Consider the following 19,271-nt stretch of genomic DNA (forward strand, 5'->3'; position numbering starts at 1 on the left):
TATTTTTAAATAAACAAAGGACTCGTGTTGCTCGGTTGTCAATAGTAAGTTGTTATAGTTGACATCAAACACCTCCAATGTCTTAAAATGATTCCTAATTTCATCTGACCCAGCGGGGGGGGGGGGGGGGGGGGGCAGCAGCGAGGCCTGGATCCGAGTTTGCATGATCGCCCCAGATAAGAAATTTGGCCGAGCGAGACTAAGTACTGATGTTTTGATAAACAAACATGGCGGCGATTTTATGTGAAAGCGCGTCTGTGCGGATTCGCAAACAATTTGTCTATTCGACGTCCAAACAAAACAGGAAGGTTTCGGTCGTTCTTTTACCTGAAGTTTGGTCATCAAGAGGGATCACGGATGCAAATTCTGCAGCGAAAAACGAAAATACGGCAACCGACGACTAGCTGACCCCGGAGAGGATCAGTACAGTCAACTCTCTCAAAGCGACCACTTCGTAAACAACCGTTTTGTTTCTCAGTTAAATATTGTTTCAAGAGCTCTCTCGTAAGCGACCACCACTCAAATTTCTAAGGGACCGCGACCACTTTTTAGGCCAGAAACTTGACATATTATTATTCTTTTGTTTTCTGTTTCCGGTAAGCGACCACCCAACATATTCACGTATGATCTGAGTAAATAATTTCTCAGACTGACAGTTTACAGACAGAGAAGATTACTATAATTAGATCTGTAGGTAAATGGGAATTGTTTCAGTGATCTGTTCCAAAATGTTACACAAAATTTCGTCAGAAGAATGAATAGATGTGAAAAAATCAAATAAATTAGTTTTTATTTGCCTAATTTTAGCTGCTTGGGTAATATTTTTAGGTAATTAATTTATCAGTCCAGCATTAGGCTTATTTTGTTGATCTTTTTCGTAAGCGACCACTTTTTTTATTCGTCGTGCACCAAGGATTGTCGCTTATGAGAGAGTTGGCTGTTTCTAGATCTGACACAGTTCACAGGGCTAGACCTGCTCCTGTAGAAATTGACTCTCACGAGAGGTAGTAAGCCTTCCTCCATTCCACTTTATCGTTATCTTCCCTATTTTTTCATTTATGCACACTTTTGTACACTGTAGAATTTCCTCCTTTTACAGCAACTGCCCACTGAGAGTCAACAAACTGTGGAGGTTCTGGTGATCTAATTTTTTGTTTTGCTTTAATTAGTTAAAATGTTACTATCATACCTCAACAACAGATTTTTCTTCACCAATCTCTTCTAAACGGTGAAAAGTTGAGAGGTGATGAAAGCAGCACTTTGCTCTTCAACTTTTGCCAAGTGAGCCACAAAATCAATATTGACTTTTGATTTCAGTATGTATGCTTGGTAATAAATCTCATTATTTTATAGGAAGAGGTGAAGTAACCTTTAATTATTTTAGATTTCGTCTATCATACCTCTGGGGTGAGAACTGAAACATAAAAGAGGCAGGGTGCTAAACAGCAATACTTCAGCAAGTCAAGTGTGTGAAAATGTGCAGTAATTGCATAATTTACAATATGCTATGTTACAAAATATGTACCAATTAAACAATATTGCAATATGTTGCAGTTCTGATGTATATTGTCATATACTGATGACATTATTATACTGCAGAGTAATGTGGTCAGCTGGGATAATCCTCGAGTGTATTGAAACACTTCAGTAATCAAGGGGCGATAAATTATTTAGATTGTCTTCTTCGAAATGGCTGTTGCATACATAGAGAAACCATGGTTGACTGAGTTTGCCATCCCAGGATCTATTTAGTACTGTATCTCCCTTGCAGTTGGGTTTTGGGTGCATTCCCAGTAGCCCCATTTTGACATCCACCAATGGGGGAAAACCACCATACCCATAGAGGTGGTCATGGACATCTGTGAGGGTGAAAGGTGAGACAATAATATTTACATGTACCTTCCAAGATTTTTTGCACATGCATGTGGCTTCTGCAGGATCTCAGTGTATCAGTACATTGTTCACCCGGTGCTACTGAACTCGACTACCCAATTTTTTGCACAAGAGAATGAGGACTTGAATGTCTTTTCACGCAAGTGACAAACACCCTTGCAACCGCTCATATAAACCTGGTAGCTCTATTCACAATAATGTTAAGCAATCTACTTCTGAGATCTTTATAAGCTATCCTTTCCAGTTGCAACGTTTTCTTATCTAAAAATTTCTTAAGGACTAAAGCCGTTTTCCTTGTGTATGCATTTAAACCATTTGTGCATTAAAATTAACCTTACAGGAAAAACTGTCGTCCGCGACATTTAAACAGAGGGAGAATTCCATAAAATAAACATGCTGTTTCATTCGTAACTACGCTTTCAACAGTTAATACGCATAAAATGTGGGACAAATACTTTTAATAAGCTTACACTAAAGTTCCAAGCCGATCTTGAGAAACAAGCTTACATTCTGGGCTTTCGCGATGACAGTCGTGAAACACTGTGTGGTTTCTAGTTTCTTCAGAACTGAACAAGAATCGAAATTGAAATCTACTATTTTGTCGACGTGCAATATCTTCCTGAGACGACGAAAACCATAATCGTTTGCTACATTACAAATCATATTCTTCACCACATACACTCGCTGGTAAATCTCAGCTCAGCTGAGGACATGTCGCTCGCAATTTCAATGTTGACGGCTCTACTAACCTAAAACAAAGTATGAACTGGCATCTCATTCCAGCGGTCTTGATTAATCGTAGTGTTCAACTTCGTACTACCGCAAAAAAACATGCTAACAGTAAATAAACAATAACTAACTACGACCGCGTTTTCCACCGTCGAGTCGCTACGGACAAATTCGCATGAATCTTTTGCATTTCGCGCATGCTCGTTACGGTTTACGAATGATTGACAGATTTCTTTACTGGGGCGATCATCTATTTCGGAAAAGCGGCAAGATCAAAGGTAGCTGCCAGCCCCCCCTGATCTGACCTTTCTATTGGTCAAGTTCGATTCCTTCCCTGTGTCGGAAACAGGGAGGGCTTCAGTTTACTTGTGGCCAAACGCGGAACCACAAAACATAAATTGAAGTATGGAACAGAAATAAATATCAACGAAAACAAAAGGCAACAATCGAGGCAATGAAGTAAAGAAGAAATGAATGTGTGTTTGTCTCACGGCTTGTTTTAAAACAAACGGTAATAGCTAGGGTGGTACACTTCGCTCTTGTAACTAGGCAACCGTTGCGAATCGAAGCGTCGAGCCCACGCCATACCACAACCTCGTTCCTAGGGTCTCTCCTCTTCACTTCCGTGGTTCGTGAAGAGAAGAGACCCTGGGAGCGAGGTTGGCCGTACCATTACTGGCACAACACAAGACGTTCTCAACATGTCAACGACAGTTAGAAATTACGGCCATTTATTTCGCGTCGGGTTTGTGTTTCAAACCATTGGCGACATATTCCTGAGCCTTATCAGTTTTGCTTCCGTTGTAAAACAGTATATTTATGGAACCTCCCCTCAGCAAACAACCCAAGATGTTGAAGCCTTTACTGCCGAAACTCGTAGTCTGTTATTCTTAAATCCGAATATCGTGGCGTTTAGTGAACGCGAGTTTCAAGAATTCCATGATTTTACCCTGAGCTGTGGACAACCAATGGGAACTGTACTGGTTAGTGAAAGAGTTAAATGTAGAAAAAGTGACAAACCCTTGGTTTTAGAGAAAACAAGTCATCCAGTGGTCATCTACCACACATATCGTCGGACTTACATGGGGAGCCGCCTAACCAAACACTGTCGAACATCCGGCACGAACACTACGGCCAATGGTCAATCCAAGGTCAAAAGTACAGGAAAACTACTTTGATGCTTCTACATTGAAACTGCCATTTCTGCTTTCTACAGAAGATACTGCGTTTGATATGACATTGTTGAGCGAATGTTCTAACTTGTTATGGATCGGGGCCGTTCCTTTCTCCACTTTTGCCACTGCGTATAATCGTAGATTTGACTACAGAAGGCCCACGAACGAGGCAGATGCTGAAAGTGAGACGCCTAAGACGAAGAGAAGAAAACGGTAGGACTAATTATTTACTTTCATGCATTTATGCAACGAGCGCTTACCAATGATTTTGCTACAAAATCGTTTCGCTACAGTGCAGTTTAGTCGCTTCGATCGCTTCTTTTTAAAATTGACATATTCTCTAATATTTGAACTCTGCACTTTGCTTCTCATTCAAACGCTGTGAAACATAGAAAGAGCTAAGATAATTTTTCACCTGAACTCACTTTAAGAACGAGAAATAAAGAACATTATTTCTCTTAATTGTTCAACCATTATGACTTGATCCAAAAATTACCAAGCATTCAACACAACATAGCATTTGCTGATGCTATCAACTATGTTTGTTTTTTAACAAGAAAACACGATATTGTTACAGTTTATGGAGACATAAAATCCACAGCGTCAACATCGTTAAGCATGTATTAGATACTTGAACGTATTTATTTAATCACCAACATAGCAGAGGGGTTTACCTAAAAGCCTGTATCCAGAACCGAAAACCAGCATGCAAAAAGAAGAAAATTCATTGAAATGGAAATTTTCAACCAGGTTTCAACTCACTTGGGAAACAGTCTTTGTTGCTGTGGTTGAAAAATAACAATCAGTCAAGAGCCCAGTGAATTTTCAAAAAAAAATACCTGAAATTTCAATTGCTGCAGTTAAACCTATGGCGTTTATTGTGGCAGTCCCTTTCAAGCGTAAAGCTTTTAAAACACACATCAGACAACACTTATAAAAATCAAATACACGGAATCCGGAATTCAGCAGTCATTGTGTTTTGCCACTTTTCCTGGGGAAATCTGTTTAAACTGGTATGAAAAGATAGATGTCAAAACGTTTTTTTTTTAGTATAGTTATGATCCATTGCAATTAGCATAATCTTTTATGGAAAAAAAAGGAGGTCAATCAATAAGAAAGATATTTCCCAATGGAATCGCCTTAATAAAAGTAAGAACATTCTTTTGCCTTACTTTTTCTGTGTAACTTGAAGTACGTTGATTGGCTTGTGATCATAAGAGCTAGGGGAGAGAGATGAGTATGAGTCGTCATATTTTGACAAATATAAAGAGATTTGTTGTAGACATCAAGTTAATAGATAAGTGCTGTTTTGGTGTGTTTAACAGCTTTCACTTTAAGAGATTGCCTTAGAATACCACTGTTGACAAATTTCAATTTTTATATTCTGGATTTCACATTTTGCCTTAGAAAAAAACCCAATCATTAATTGGTACTTCAAAAAAAAAATCCCTTTGATATGCAGTTTATAATATCCATTATATTGCTTTTAAGCAATTAACTTTAGAATTCGATCCCAATAATTACAAAACCAACACAACATAATAACTGATGTTACCAACTTAGTTTTTATTTATCAACAAAACCATTGCTACAGTATTGTTACAGTTTATAGAGTTTATATAAGTTCCATGGATGATCATAGTAAGATTAAGGTCTAGTAATTCATGTTCTCTTTCACTGGAAGTGGAATACAAACTACAAAATGGAAACAATGTCATGACAGGGGCCAATCTGAGTAAAGTCAAACCCCACTTTATACCACCCCCTTAATATGGGCACCTTGTTATTAGACACAGTTGTCTCTTTCCCTGGGGAAAATCCCATAGTTCTTTTGAAATGCAACACACTTTCTAATTGCCCCATCAACTAAATGTCATGAAACATTAGCCGCACTTATGCAGCGGCCTTTAGTCAACTTTGTCTTCAATGAACCCCATCTTTTGTGAAGGCACATAAAACACGCTATTCTTACTTTATGCATGTATACTGGAGGATGCATTATCATCTGGCCAAAGTTACGCAAACATTTCTTGCTCGTCCGGTTATTTGTCTGAAGTATAAAGACATACATAAGATGCATTATCCACCTGAACAAATTATCTTCCGTTAAGCCTCGTTCAATACGAACACTAATGGAAGATGGTTAGTCCAGACACAATGCTTCTCGGGCCCATCTTCATACTAAAGACTCAGCTACAGAAAAATGGCTACCTTGTACGTTATACCATTCAGTCTGTTCGTATTATGTTCCGTTCTATACCTTTTTAATACGGCACCCCATTAATATGCACACTATCCATGGTCCCTTCGGTGTCCATATGAAAAGAATTCGACTGTATTAAAATTACACCCGCAAAGACAGAAGATCTACCAAAACTAACAATAATATTTTCCTAAATTCCGTCTAAAGACATTCATTCTGAGACCAGCACCTCAGATTTAATGCAGCTACTCTGGCCAACATACCTAACAACACCAAATTATAAAAATTATTAATCATATTTTTTCAAGTTTCTTTTAGTGGAATTGTAACAACCCTGTATTACAAAAAAAATAACAAAGTTGCAACACATACATTATATGACAACTCTTAAAACATGATTTTCAATAAAAACAAAAATAGACTAATTCATATAAAGCAAAAAAAAAAAACAACCAAAAAAAAAAATAATAATAATAATTTAAGGAAAACCCACCGCTAAGAAACAAGAATACCAAATTGATATGGAAAGCCAATTTCCTTTCAAATCATCAATTGCTCCATTTTAATGAAATTGTTGTAAAAAAAACATGTTTCATTAAAGCAGTTTGTATTACAGTAATGACAAAAAAAAAAAGTATAGTTACACAAAAGGGAATAGTAATAAATGACAAATTAGTATTTGCAGTTAAAGTCCCAGCTGTTCTGATTATTTATGTACAAAGACTTTCATCAATCAGAGATAACTTGCTGATTAAAAAACATGATCAAATGGGTTCAAAATTGCATGCACAATGGCCAAAGAAGAATAAAAAGATAATAATAGTAACAAAAAAAGATATGGTATAACATCAAACAAGGCTTAACATAAAAATCATCTACACAAAAAGGTCCACATCTTTACAAAAACTGTTTATTTTTGTCACTGCAAGTGTCTAATGTTGTCTCTCCACAAGACTCGAGTTTAAGTCCTTAAGTAGACCTCATCAATTGCCGCTGTAAGGTAATCTTTCTTGAACAATCTAACAATAAAACAGTTGCTACATTGGTACTTATCAATAGGATCAAAAGCTTTCTTTTCACTTATCAAAAACCTTTTTTACTTACTCCAGTATAAATTACTAGGTATAACTCTTTCCAAAAAACGGGGGAGTCTTTCACTTTAAGAGACTGCCTTAGAATAGGGGGATGCACAATCTGTGAGCCAGCGAGGCATGCAAGGCAGACGTGGGAGGCACTCAGGTTAGCCTAAAAACACTCTGGTTAGCTTAAAAAGCACTCCAATTAGCCTAAATAGCACTCAGGTTAGCTTAAATAGCTCCCAGCTTAGCTTAACGGTTAGCATTTATGCTGGGCGTTCTTCATGCCTCACATGCCTCGCATCTTTTGTTCATGCCTCGCATGTCTGCCTGGCATGCCTCGGTAGCTCACATGTTGTATACACTCCTTAGAATACCACTGTTGACAAAATTATTTTTTTATATTATGAATTTCACATTTTGGCTTTCAGGTAAACCCATAACAAAGAATGTTTCAAGAAATAGTACTTTTACTCATGCATAATACAGGGTTCAGAAAAACCCAATCATTAATTGGTACTTCAAAGAAAAAAATCCCTTTGATATGCAGTTTATAATATCCATAAAATTGCTTTTAAGCAATAGACTTTAGAATTTGATCCCAATGATTACAAAACCAACACAACATAATAACTGATGTTACCAACTTAGTTTTTATTTATCAACAAAACCATTGTTACTGACAGTATCATAGTAAGATTAAGGTCTAATAAATCATGTCCTCTTTCACTGGGTGTGGAATTTTATACAAAGATATACAAATGGAACAATTTCATGACAGAGACCAATCTGAGTAAAACCAAACCCCACTTTATACCACCCCCTTAATATGGGCACACTGTTATTAGGCACAGTTGTCTCTTTTCCCTGGGAAAACCCCATAGTGCTTTTTAAATACAACACACTTTCTAATTGTCCCACCAACTAAATTGTCATAGGACATTAACCGCACTTACACAGACACTCTTTCGTCAACTTTGTCTTCAATGAACCCCATCTTTTGTGAAGGCACATAAAACACGCTATTCTTACTTTATGCATGTATACTGGAGGATGCATTATCATCTGGCCAAACTTACACAAACATTTCTTGCTCGTCTGGTTATTTTTCTGTAGTATAAAGACATACATAAGATGCATTATCCACCTGAACAAATTATCTTCCATTATAAGTCGTTCAATACGATTAACAATAAAAGATAGTTAGTCCAGACACATAATGCTTCTTGAGCCCATCTTTATACCATAGACCACTCCAATAAAATGGGTAATTTTGACTTAAGCACCCATTAATATGCACACTATCCATGGTCCCTTCGGTGTCCATATGGAAAGGATTCGACTGTATTAACATTACACCCACAATACCATAATTTAACCTTAAATCACCCCACAACAACCTAAATTTCGCCTACATCCACTAAAATTAAAAGTTACGTTCCACGCAAGTTACCTTCAATTCTACAATTATCACGCACCTAACTTTAAGCTTAATTAACTAACTAATGAAATTCTGCTTTCTTCATACTTATAACAATTACGCCGTATCAATATCTTACCTCCGAAACATTTTTCTGTAGCATAATGACTTCAAGAAACCGCTATATTGGCGAATTACGTACCTTTATAAACACTCGCACCAGGTTCCCTCGTCATAAGGTGGCACGGGCTTGTTGATGTTATCGTTCCTAATGATTCCCACAAATGCTAGCCTCCCGCGCAGACGTTCTTAGGGGTTCGTCACGCGTTCCTGCCCCACGAACCCCTAAGAACGTCGCTGGGGGCTACACAAATGCTAAACACAACCGCATTAAATGTTTACCCCTCGTAAACCCGAAAGCCACAACAGATTATCCGGCAATCTTACCTAAACTAAATTGGGGATATTTTCTAACACTGCCAAAGCGTGCGTTCTCCAATCAACATTTCTTTGTAGACTCGGTGATGCTTGTGTCCGCGCGTACTGTTCGACTACAACTGTCCCTAAATCGACAAATACGGATACCCCGTTCTAGATCAGGAGTCGCAAAGAATTGAGTGTACTCGTCTGCTGTAACGAGGTGTTTTTGGAAAGCACATTGTGAGATTTTTATTGGGTAGCTTGAAGGTTGTTCTCGAAAATACGTCAGTTGTCGAATCATAATTTTTTTTATTTAAGCCTAAAGAAGTCTTTTGTGAATAAATTGCTGAAAGTGTTGCACTATAGGAACCAATCACAGCACGGAGATAGACAGAGATGAATTAATGATGATTGTTTTCTGAATAATCTGTTGCGCCGGCCTTGGTACTCAAAACTGCAAAACAAAAAACCTTGAAACTAGAAAACGAATCACCCCAAACTTAGAAAGTAAACTTCAGTCGCCCTTTATTTCAGAGCTAGAAGCAGTTAAATCATTACTATAAAAGGGGGCATACATTTTTATGCTATTTTTATTTGTTTATTTATTTATTTATTTATTTATTTATTTATTAATTAATTAATTTATTTATTTAAATTGACTAGATAAATAATTTGCACCCTTTCAACTGTTGTTGTTTTCATTATTTTTGATTAAATATATTTAAAGTTGCTGACAATTAGACAGCAAAATTTACGTGTAATGATTTTTTGGTCACGGAAATTTTGCTCTCGAAAATGCAATTTTGACGATCGGATGATAATCATCGAACAAAAATAATAATGACTTCCGCTGGTATGATAAATTTAGAAAATAAACTTCAGTCGCCCTTTATTTCAGAGCTAGAAGCGGCTAAATCATTACTACTGATAAAAGAGAACATACATTTTTACGCTGTTTTTATTTATTTATTTATTTATTTATTTATTTATTTATTTATTTATTTATTTGAAGAGAATTAAACAGCAAAATTTACATGTATTGATCTTTTGGTCACGCAAATTGTCCTCTCGAAAATGCAATTGTGATCGGAAGATAATCATCGAACTAAAATAACAATGACTTCCGTCTGTATGATATATTAAAACACGCTTTACAAAGCACTGAACGCTCAATCATCCTATATTGCTTTAATTTTCACTTTACCGTGACAGATTTGGATCAACACGATCTTTTGCCAAAGAGGTAAGTAATAATCTAAAATCTAACGCTTTGTTCAAGATTTAATCATCCCAAATTTAAGAGAATAATCACGGCTGTGTTGTGTGTAGGGCGTAGCCGGAGAGTACACAGTTTAACTTTCGATCCAGTCCTACCACGCCCTGTGCCGGATGTATAAAACTAACAACTGAAATGGTTGTCCCTTTAAAATAGATAATAGATACAAACTATTTTCCTGTATTGTCGTAGTTTGTTAAACATTGTTGTTTCACCCTACGTACTAAACGAGCAACTCGCACATTTTTGTAACAAAATTACATCATATCCCAACAAACTCAACGAGAGACTTTTATTACCACGAACGCCGGCAGTTCTTTGTTTGTTAGTCCAGTTATGGTCTCGTAATATAAAACCAGTCTTTCCTGACACGATATATAAAATTTAAATAAGTTGTGAAAGATATTCGTAAATCAATATACTGGATTGTAATGATGGATCAGAAGATTAACTCTGCAGCGTATGTTAAAGTGCTAAAGTGAACCTATGAATTTCCCACTGAGGGTTAGCCCTAGTAAGGAAATGGGAGATCGCAAGAGGCAAAGAATAAATAAATCTTCGACCTCGCTAAAAGTTTAAAACTCCTCATTTGATCAACAGTTGCTCCAACGTCTAAGCTACGAGGCCAAACGGGAGTAAGATATGAATGATATTGGTGTTAAATGCGGTGATGTGAATGTCAAGAGCACACTGATATAATACAGAGTGTTGTGCCTCTAGCCGCTAGCACTCCTACTCATGACACAGATGACGGATCAGTGAACCCCAAAATTTCCCACTTAAGTGTTAGTCCTAGTGATAAGATCGGATTCCCGCCATGGTCGAAGATTTGTTTTCTTTGCCTCACATGGTCTTTCCTTACTAGGGAAAAATTGCACAGTAGGAAATTCATGGCTTAGCACTAAAAGGAGCAGTGTCACCTATTTTTTAATAGTGTCACTTTGAATAGTCCGATAATGTATTTGTTTCGATGGGAAAGTTAAAAAAATGTTTCAGTTTTATTAACTAAAACCTTTTTAGTGTTCATACACTAGTATTAACTATCTTTGGCTGCAGCTGGCTGGGATGGAAATGGATTTCAAATTGAAAAAAATGGCCCTTGCCACACGCGGCCCAATCATAAATTATTATGATATCTCTCAGTAAGGATGCGCGGTGTGATTGGTCAGTTTTGCGGGCTATACTTCACTTTAAGGCCCGCTAAATTTGAAAAGTTGTTCCTTTCCCGCGCGCCCGATTAACCTCAGAGCTATATTTTTAAAATATCATACTAACCTCGTTTTCTCGGTCCGTACTGTAAGTTACGGATCCTCGTTTTTCCCGTTGATTTATGGGCCAACTGGCGAAACCATAAATCAACGGGGAAAATCTCGGTCCGAAACTTACAGTACAGACCTCGTCGAACTCGGTTAGTAAGAGAGGTATTTATAATGCTTACTTCTGTTGTCAGGAAAGTTGAGCGCGCGCTCGATCATTGTCAGGTGTTGGAAGATGTCTTCACAACTGAATGGTAAGTTACAGAACACGTAAGCGATGGAAAATTCAGCCGTTTGAGTGTATTTCCTCCGCCGTCGAATTCGTCCCCTGTAGCAGTTATGCATAGAGCAGAGCTAAGCAGTACAGCCACCAAAGCACTGACTTCAAATCCCGTTTTACGAACCCAAACATTAACAAAACCCTCATGAATTATGGCATCAAAATGCGCCAAATTTATGTAGTTTTCGAATTTGCGGTTACAGCCCACTCTGAGCATGCGTTTTCCAGTTCTAGGCCCAGACTCTCAGCCCTATATACGATATTACTTAAAAAAGCCCTGTAAAATGTTCTCGATCGCCAACAAAGAGACGCCTGTTTACCAGAGAAAATCTTAACCATTCGATGTAGATTAGATATCCACGTAAGCGTCAAACATTCCTCTTTTACAATCTGGAGGTAACAGAATCATTCCGTCATTAGACCCAGGCAGCGAGAGAAAGAAAAATTTTCTAAAATTTGTACTCTCTCGAGTGACATTGATCCTTGCGGATGTCACGCAAATTCTGAAATAAAGCTGTTGTCCCGCCTAACTTTGATACGGTTTTATATATACAAACAAAACTAATTTTCATATGAAAAGCTTTGCAGTTAGCCTCGTTTACATAACGAGGTCCAAAGCAACTCAGAAATGGTCTATTTTGTTTATGCCATAGTCATCGCCTCAAGAGCTTTACCGGTATTCTCTTTCAGGCTCAGATTCATTAAACGAAACTGATGCCACAGGGACCCCACAGGTAGACCTTATAGCGATCATCCTGTACAGTATCACAATCTTAATGGCACTTGTGGGGAATATCCTGGTGATATACATTCTCTACAAAAGACCCGAAACAAGGCGCTTGACTAGCTTCATGTACGTAAACCTTGCTGTGGCGGATTTGCTTGTCACTGTGGTTGTGATGCCTCAAAATCTGCAGTCTATTATCATGAAAGGAAGATGGCTGGATGGGTTATTTGGCGAGATCCTTGCCAAGTTGGTGGTATTTACGTTCTACGTGGCGCAAATGGCGTCTGTTTACTCCTTAACAGCTATTGCGTTTGATTCCTTCTTCAGTATTGTGTTTTCCTTAAGGGAATTTCCGCGTTTTAGAAACAAAAAGATTCTTGTACCATGCATCTGGCTGATCTCGATGTGTTTTATGTCTCCGTGGTTAATCATTCCGAAAGTTAGAAAGGAAGGACAACTAACTACTCTTGCTTTGAAATTTTCGCAGTTCGGGAAGCCTGTTCAATCATCTCTAAGAGGCGTTTACCTGTATGTAGTGATCACCATATTCGCATTGCCATTTGCGACAATGAGTTTTCTTTATGGGTACGTCTGCCTAAAACTCAAGGCGCACAGTTCACCAGGTGAGTCCATAAAACATGACAAAGCGCGACGTCGTGCGAACAAAACGAAACGTCAAGTCATACGCATGTCCATCGCAATTGTGGTTGCGTTTGCACTATGTTGGCTTCCAACGCATGTCTATCACGTGATTTTGACCATCGATTATGAGTGGTCATATCGTGTATTGCCCTCTTACGTCATGTTGGTGTGTTACTGGTGTGGACATGCAAACAGCGCAGTGAATCCTTGGATGCTGATATACTTTAAAAAGCGATTCCGAGCTGTATTTCGCAAAATGCTCTTCTGGCCTTTACCTCGAATGTCGCTTACAAGCAGAGCAGGGACTATGAACAGGCCAGCTTCAAAGCCTGTCGTACAGATAACACAATTTTATCAATTTACAACATCTTTGTAAACTGAATCGCAGGTTATTGGACAATTCCCAAGCCAAAGAAAGGTTTGGCAATACATAAGCAAGTGGAAATCAACGATAAAATCGAAAAGTATTCGCTTTATTTACGTTTTTCTTCAGCGGACTATATCTGACAGTATATTCGAATAATTTTTTTGTCAAATCAAAATAGAAGCTGGGTATTTGAGTAGCCATGACACCCAGTGGGATTCATTACTGATTTTTGTAATCAATTTTGTAAGTAATTAAGCTTGTATAGTAAGACTTGTAGTAAGGCTGTATTGTATTGTAAATATACTGTTAGTATTGAAACAGATTGTAAGTAGTGTAGATATTGTGAGTATTATTAAGAATGGTAAATACAGTGAGGTTGTAAATATAGTAAGTATTGTTAGTAGAAAAAAATGTTAATATTCAGATTGCAAATCAGATTGAAATTATTATAAGCACTGTAAGTAGTGTGTAGTATTGTAAACACTGTGTTCTGTTGTATGCAAAGCTAATAATAAAATAAAAAAATATTAGAATAATTTATAATTTTGACCTTGAAAAAAATTAGTGCCTTGACACCTCCAATCGAAACGCCCGATTTTGTCGTTGATTTGTACTTGCTTATGTAAAAGGAATAAATGACTAAATATATATGATGTTAAAAATTATAAATAAATATAGGGATAAATAAAGAAATTAATCAAATGTTAATTTAAAGTTTCTGATTTTCATTGCCCAGAACTCCTTACGGGTGTTTAAAGAGACATTGTCACCCAAGCTCATGCGCCAACTCCTCAAAAAAAAAAGTTCAGGCTGAAGTTTATTATTTTGTTTCAACGACAACAACGGAGTACCAAACAGAATAGCTGATATATCAATTTAATAGTTTAGGACAATTTAAAAATTTAAGACGATTTAAGAGATAAATAAATAATAGACCCTTCTCCAAAATGGCGGCCGAAAATTCAAATAAGTTAAAATTAAAAACGTATACCAGCACTAGAAAGAGCACTTTTGCTTTAATAACCCTGCAAAAATGCAGCATAATTATCAGGTGTAATATCAGCTGAAAAAATGTAAGTTGAAAAATGAAGAATTTACAGACGTTTGTATGACTGGGGGTATGACGTATACCCCCAGTCACACAAACGGCTGTAAATTTGTCAAATTTCATCTTACATTTTCTCAGCTGATATAACACCTAATATGCTGAAACTTTGCGAGGTTATTGAAGTAAAGGTGCTCTTTCCAGTGCTGGTATGTGTTTTTCATTCGTTCAATTTTAGCTCATTCAAATCTGTAGCCGCCATTTTGGAGAAGGATCTATTACTTCGGAGCCTTGACTATATCTCCACCGCTAGTTTTGTATCCATCCCTATCACACTATTTAATTGAAGACGTCGTTAATGGCGGCTGCACCGCGGGGGGGGGGGGGGGGGGGGGGGTTTCCCGCACTAACTGTGAACATCTAGAAAGGATTACTAATTTGTATGTAAGGCATAATATGAGGGAGGGGGTCCTGATGGGAAACGCAGAAATTTATAGAGGTGGCCTTATGCGGTTCCTTGCGATTGTTATCTACATTTGTACTGGTAGACCCGCTACACAGGCTAACGAAGGGGTGTCGAATGGTCTTAGCGAGCATTTGCGAGCATGCGAGCAGTGTGTTTATTTTTGCGAGCACGAGCAGTTGTCTAATTTTTCTTGCGAGCAGCGAGCACTTTATAAAACGAAAAGGTTATCTTTTCTGTCAAAGATGGCGTATAAAACGTTAACGATCTGGACGTAGGAACATGAGTAGTATATGACGTGAGACAGAACTTTAGAAATCCCAAGGGACATTTGCTGACATGCTAACACACCGTTCATCAGGATGAGTCAAACGCTATTCGATGGTGTCTTGAGATTCTCAGATGTATTTTTTAGCACGCTGTAGCTATGGCAACTGTCTTCACCATGCATGCTTGCCAGCAAGGCCATCATTGCATTCTCGGTTTTCATGTGACGTCGTTGAATTCTAAAAACAAACCCGTGAAACCTTCAACCTCGTTCCCAGGGTCTCTCTTCTTCCCGCTGGGAAGAAGACCCTGGGAACGAGGTTGTGAAACCTTCTGATGTTTTATCTTCATGAAGCTTAAGGGAAGTGTCACGAGAATTCGATGTCATTTCAAAACTCAAAAATGTTTGTCTGTCAACAGAAACAAAAATAGAATTGTCTAGTTTTGTTATAAATTATCACCCCAGTGCCATAAAACTGTCGATAAGTGCCTCTGGCCAGAGATAGAAAAGGTCGGAACGGATTGAAACTTGAAAAACGTTAGGCTGACGTTTTGCAAGTTTTCGCATTGAGTTGTTTCCAAAATGCGCCAGAATAGATAACGAGTTGTTCCTTTCAATAAATGAATTGATTCCTTTCTTCTCGTTGTTCTGGAATTATTTTGCTAAGTGAAGATCTTATTTCACCATTTTTGACATACAGAAGCGTCAAAAACCCCATAACACTTCCCCCTTAAGACGGAACTGAAAACATCTCTCCCCGAATTTTTTAGCCTGATAGAGTCCTTCACTGACTTTGAAAGTAAAGAATGTTGAATTTTCGACTTTATACTTTTGATTTTTTACCGGCGTGACATTACGATGACTTCCGGGTCAAAGTTGCCTTATGAAAAAAAACTTCATCTTCTCCAGCGATTTGCAACGGTCTAGGCGGTTTAGCATTTGGATAAATGTCGATGCGGATGCGGATATGCAATAACCTACAAGAGAAAAGTAATCGCCTTTACAGCAAAAGTGGATTAATTCCAGACGTTTGCTTTGATTTCCGACCGCCATGTTTGTGCCCCTCGGAGGGGAACAAATATGGCTTTTCCGTACTGAACTCATTCAATTCGTGTGGAATACTTGAAGAAATTACTCTAGTACAGGACACTGCCTAGACCTGAGACATGGGCAAGTTGTTTCTTTATATATCTTCATTAAAACGTCAAACTCTTGACATCATTCAGTAAATTGTTTCAATTTTAATAATTTTAATTTGTTACGGCGTGACAGGGAAAACTGTAGTCTTCTTCACGCAGGAAAACCGGCAATAAACTATTACTATTGAAAAAAAAAAACAAAAACAAAAAAGTCAAACATGATTTTGTTCGTCGCCAAAGGGAGATCGCTGTTTGAGAAGAGAACTTCACTGTAGACATTTGACAAAAGTGCTAACGAGTTTTTTTTTTTTAAATATGATCTATTGTCTTACAGCCAATATATAAAACAATACTGGCGTTTCGCGACCAACTTCAAACAAATGCTATTTGTCTAAATAGCTGTCTGGTGGTTCCAATCATATAATTATTTATCTGACTGTCTTTATACCGTAGTGTCTTGTACTATTGTAACTGACCATCCTTGTAATTCAGCCTTTTAGGCTGCGAGAGGGTTACCAATAAACTATTATTATTATTATTATTATTATTATTATTATTATTATTATTATTATTATTATTATTATTATTATAATACAGCATTCTGCTTCTCTGACACCACTGTTTTGGCGCACAATATCTTACAGTGCTTTCCATTTGCAAGAACTGGCTGGCCAGTGTAAATCAAATGCGCCATTTTGAAGGGATGGTGCTGCAAAATCTTGAAGAAATAAATCACTCTGAAAATGGAATGTGCTTTTTGGAGAAATTCGAAGGACAGGGATCAAATTTATCCTTCAGATCAGTACAGTCCATTGGAGAACTGAACGCTCTGGCCGGCCAGTTGTGGCATATGGAAAGCGCCCTTGTCTTCTTGGCTGTAGGTACAGGCAGTCGAATAGGATAGTTTTTCAATCCTTATAACAATACTGTAAGAACTGGAAGGATAGTTATCCAGTCCTTACAAAGCATGGTTTTGCACAATCGTTTATACGTGAGCACGTAGTTTATCCTTTAATAACGGCAATTGGTCTTAGTTTGATCGCCTTTTGACTTATCCCAGCATCATGACCTGAAAAAAAAAATAGCATTTCAACACTAAGACTGTGTATGTTGTTCAATTGTCCTTGACTCAGACACAGCCGAAATGTTTAACCTTACCGTTGCTTCATCCTACACTCAACCAAACTTTGGATAATTAAGTGTGTTTTACAGAAGTTGAATTCCGATAACTTGGGCCCAGTCCACGCGAATGCGTTCGTCGATGCGTATCCGTGTGGACGGAAAACGAAAATGAAAAAGAATAAAAAATATCTTGATCTTTAAACAATTTCTCCCAACAAATAGCAGACAAAATTAATGGAAAACAACGAGGAGAATAAGCATGTTGATAACGGGGCTTACAGGGGTAATGGGTTTTTTGGTAAATCACAACACCGTTCCAGTAAACGAAGACTTCATGGACACACTTGAAGGAGGAAAGAAAATATCTCTACTCACATGTATTGACTACATCGGTCACGTTTTTGTATGATTCAGGAGCCTGAAAATAGAAATAAGGATGGCAATCGTCAATCAATCTCCAGCAATATCCATTTTTTCTCTAATTACAGAGAAGAATCAGAATCAGCAGTGACTCTACTTCCTCTAAACAATTCGATCTTTACGAGTTGCTTTGAACCTCATTATGAAAACGAGACTAAGTGCACAGTTTTTATCATGAAAATTAGTTTTCATTCTTCTGCAAACAAACCTAATTTTCATACCAAAAGCTTTGTACTTAGCCTCGCTTTCATAATGAGGCTCAAAGCAACTCGATAGTAGCCTATTGGTATGCTAATGGTGGGGGTGGGGGAAGGGACATGACCACGAAATATTAACTTACCTCTTCTATGACAAGTTTGGGCGAGGCTACTCTGATGGATATTCCCTTTGTTTTAAGGTTATCTAACACATCTTGATAGTCGAGATTTCGTCTGAAGAGAAGAGTCGAGAACTAATTAAATGCATGTGCGCTTAAATCAATCAATTAGTATTCCAAAACATACTGAACTTCAATGGTGCAAGGCCTATTTTCCTCCACAACAACACTGACGCATGCGCTTTCAAGCCCACTCAGACTTTTACTACGTTTGTGTTAAGCTCCCTAAAGCCTAGATCTTGCGTGGTTAAGGAAAAAAAGACTCTGCTGTGAGTGAAGTCGAAATAGGGAAGGCTATCGCAAAGGCCTGTCTGTTTTCAATGACGGTCTTTACGAACTTTTGTGGCCATATTGCTCAACTGTCTGAACCTTCCTGGTCTTGTGGCTGGTCTAGGGTGTAGCCTATACAAATTCTATTTGCAGTCAATCCACGTCACGCGTGATCGGTATTTTTGAAATTTGAAGGGGGTTTTGAAATTTATATGTCAGTTTTGAACATCGCCAACGAGATTTCAGAGAAGAAATTTCCCTAGTTTATTGACGGAATAAAGCTATAAATTTGTCTTTATGTTATAGCATTAAGTATTTCAAGAATAACAACTGTTTCTTAAGTATTTTGAATCTTTTTTTCAGCTAATGCGTCTTTTTTGGAAAGATTTCCAGAGAAATGTTCAACATTCCATTCAAATGTCGGACATGACAAAGAGGAATTCGAATTCTCATTTTATTCTCGGAAATACTGGTTACTCGTGACGTGGATTGAGTATGGAGCTTTAGCAACGACGACGGCGACGGTAACGACAACGCCGCAAAACAATAGGTTTAATGAGTAAAAACAATCGCTCTGCACGTGCGTTTTACATTTTGGTACATTTTCTTGCCGTCCTCTGCAAAACAACAACGTGAAATGACCACATTTAAGATTTTGTGGAGAACGTGAACGCACGGCAGTGAATTTTTCATTCTCTGTCTTA

At 37.7% G+C, this 19,271-nt stretch overlaps 1 protein-coding gene and 2 long non-coding RNA genes across 5 annotated transcripts; 1 reads left to right on the top strand and 2 right to left on the bottom strand.

Moving 5' to 3' along the window:
* Positions 1–3,798: 3,798 nt before the first annotated feature.
* Positions 3,799–8,751, bottom strand: LOC146457254 (uncharacterized). Of its 2 annotated transcripts, none has more exons than XR_014858505.1 (3): positions 8,636–8,751; positions 8,109–8,186; positions 3,799–3,988 (listed from the first exon to the last, which is right to left on the bottom strand). It is a non-coding gene; the product is annotated as an uncharacterized LOC146457254 (long non-coding RNA). The 2 variants fall into 2 exon arrangements; XR_014858504.1 differs by lacking the exon at positions 3,799–3,988 and adding an exon at positions 6,211–7,019 and having other exon boundaries at positions 8,033–8,186; positions 8,636–8,713.
* A 1,332-nt stretch (positions 8,752–10,083) lies between these two features.
* LOC146457255 (neuropeptide Y receptor type 2-like) lies at positions 10,084–13,913 on the top strand. Of its 2 annotated transcripts, XM_085092106.1 has the most exons (3): positions 10,084–10,159; positions 11,643–11,702; positions 12,419–13,913. In XM_085092106.1, exons 2-3 carry the CDS (start codon positions 11,684–11,686, stop codon positions 13,471–13,473), a joined length of 1,074 nt encoding a protein of 357 aa, XP_084948232.1. In that variant the 5' UTR covers positions 10,084–10,159; positions 11,643–11,683; the 3' UTR covers positions 13,474–13,913. The 2 variants fall into 2 exon arrangements, with proteins under 2 accessions (XP_084948232.1, XP_084948231.1); XM_085092105.1 differs by lacking the exon at positions 10,084–10,159 and having other exon boundaries at positions 11,573–11,702.
* A 3,226-nt stretch (positions 13,914–17,139) lies between these two features.
* Positions 17,140–18,353, bottom strand: LOC146457256 (uncharacterized). The gene is made up of 3 exons (XR_014858537.1): positions 18,262–18,353; positions 17,877–17,919; positions 17,140–17,448 (listed from the first exon to the last, which is right to left on the bottom strand). It is a non-coding gene; the product is annotated as an uncharacterized LOC146457256 (long non-coding RNA).
* Positions 18,354–19,271: the final 918 nt, after the last annotated feature.

Source organism: Pavona decussata, unplaced genomic scaffold (genome assembly GCF_977016875.1).
Source record: "Pavona decussata unplaced genomic scaffold, jaPavDecu1.1 SCAFFOLD_244, whole genome shotgun sequence".
NCBI classification, from domain to species: Eukaryota; Metazoa; Cnidaria; class Anthozoa; order Scleractinia; family Agariciidae; genus Pavona; species Pavona decussata.